Genomic DNA, 2,204 nt, shown 5'->3' with positions numbered 1-2,204 from the left:
AAATTCCTCCAATTTATTCTGCGATGTACGTCACAGATTTTTACACATTCTGCTATGGAGGGTGAGGGTACATAAGTCAAACCACCCTTACTCATGACAAAGAAAAGGTTATACATATATTAAGCAGCGATGCAAAATTTTTTTTTGTCACCACAGAGTGACCTAGTATTTGTCGAACCAACACAGAAGATACATCTTCTTTTCATAGGGAATTGCGAAACCTCATGATTATCATAATAATACTGAATTCCTTTAAACTTTTTTCTCGGCTGAATCATCAGTTCTTCTAGATTTACATTGGGGATACCAAATCCTCACCCATAAATTCAGAGATAGAAGGTGGGTATCTACTTTTCCAGTGCCTGTTCGGCAGCCTGTAAATCGACAGACCTCGAATAGTTATCGATTTTAGATTTCGACACTTATGTACGAACATTTTGAGGTCACTATTATGAATATATCCTTGGGAAACGTGTAAAGTTTCAAGTTTAGGACACGGATTAACATCTAAAAATTTTCTGCGTATATTGCCGATATTGCTCCCCCATCCATCAAATCGGAGATACACCAAGGTTTGCTTCCACCTGTTCATCACCTGTTCGAAAAGCTCCAAATTGGTATTATCTTCCATGCTTATTCTAAGAAATCTGACTTTGTTGGAGGGGATCTTTGAAAGGTCACCGAAAATCAAATTTTCATTCCAAACTATTTCTAAATGTTCCAAATTACTCGAGTTCTTCAGTAAACTGCACACGTCCAATCCAAAGAAATCACATCTAGAGGCCTTGAACAATGTCAAATCTTTCAATCCAGAGCAGTACTTTCCACCAGTAGAAATCAAGTCGCATTCAAATAAATATAGTTTCCGTAATCGGGGGCATCCAGCAAAAAGTTCATATATCGGAAGCTCATAACAAGTCCACACGAATACTTCAAGCGACGTGCATGTAGCAATGACTTCTGAAATCAGGTCTTCACTATCAAATATGGAACACCTTTTAAAGACGAGACATTTCAATTTATGTCCACATACCCCGAGGATCGCGTAAAACTCCGAGGGAGTTAACTGAAAGCAATAACTAGGGTCCTCCCGGATCACAAGTTTCGCTAGTTCGTGCAACCTCGGCGGTTTATACCGCACGCGAACCTCATAAAGAATCAAGCGTTCCAGGTTCCCGCAGTGCGCAGCCACGTATCCATCGAGGCTAACCGCACTACGTATTTCAAGGGATTTGAGGTTACCGATGTGTGAGAGCACTATAGGTAGACTTTCGGATATTCGACTTTCGGGGGGTATCGTTAGGCTCTGGGTATGATAGAGTAATCCTCTCTCGCTGAGAAACTTTACATGATCCCAATTTTTCTCGTTGACGGTCCTCCAGAGCGAAGGCACCAACGAAAGGTAACGCCAAGATTTGCACACGAGTGAGACGTTCATCAAGAATGCATACTGTCCCTCGGATTTGATGTAATGCGAGAAAATCTCCACCAACAACTCTGGAGACAAATCCTCGATGGACGCCGTCATGATTGGATATGAGAACAGTCGGGAGGGCAAAGATGATGAAATTACGAGGCTTCTAGAATATATAGATGAAATTACTTACAATACCACAATATATTAATAATGTGGTGAAATAACTTCATTCAGCTTTCAGGAATCAGTATAAGGACGCCTTTGCAACGGCTAGAACCGCAACAACGGTGCCTCTTCTCATCGCAGTTAGCTTATTTGGCTATACCACTGCATTAGCAGTGCTTTCGTGTCATTCACGATTTTTCCCTTGTCAGATGGTCTTCTTATGTTACAGCCGGGTTTTCCTAGGAGCAGGTTTCCTGTGCCGCGCGCAACGTGATTCGCCCGGCGCGACACGCCGTCCACTCACCAATAAGAAAAACAGTATGACTGTTTTCCTACAGAGCGCAACGCGGCTCACGACAGCGCTTTACGTCGGGCGTGATTGGTGGACTGCTTCTAGAGGAGTCAAATGCGTCGTGTGCCGCGCGTTTTGTCGATGTTCTCTTCACTCTTGTGTTTTCTTTCCCTTCCCTTCAAACCGGAGCATACCGTGGAGGAAAGAATAACAGGAGGTGACGCGACCAGCGCGCCCGTTGAGAAAGCATGGGGAATCTGGGTTGCCAGATGAAGCCAGTGATCGCTCTATTAAAGAAACCAAGTAAGCCCAAACAAACCGTGGCTTCCC

The 2,204-nt window shown here is 43.4% G+C and overlaps 1 protein-coding gene across 1 annotated transcript; it reads right to left on the bottom strand.

Moving 5' to 3' along the window:
- Nucleotides 1-292: 292 nt before the first annotated feature.
- LOC149068264 (uncharacterized) lies at nucleotides 293-1,528 on the bottom strand. Its single transcript, XM_089251911.1, has one exon. The coding sequence runs from the start codon at nucleotides 1,526-1,528 to the stop codon at nucleotides 293-295; it is 1,236 nt and encodes a 411-aa protein (XP_089108037.1).
- Nucleotides 1,529-2,204: the final 676 nt, after the last annotated feature.

The sequence above is a fragment of the Pholcus phalangioides genome, unplaced genomic scaffold (assembly GCF_987345545.1).
Source record: "Pholcus phalangioides strain wild (caught in Gottingen) unplaced genomic scaffold, Ppha-v1.0 ptg000027l_1, whole genome shotgun sequence".
NCBI lineage: Eukaryota > Metazoa > Arthropoda > Arachnida > Araneae > Pholcidae > Pholcus > Pholcus phalangioides.
The sequence above is the reverse complement of the archived record's forward strand: the minus strand, read 5'-3'. Positions and strand labels throughout refer to the sequence as shown.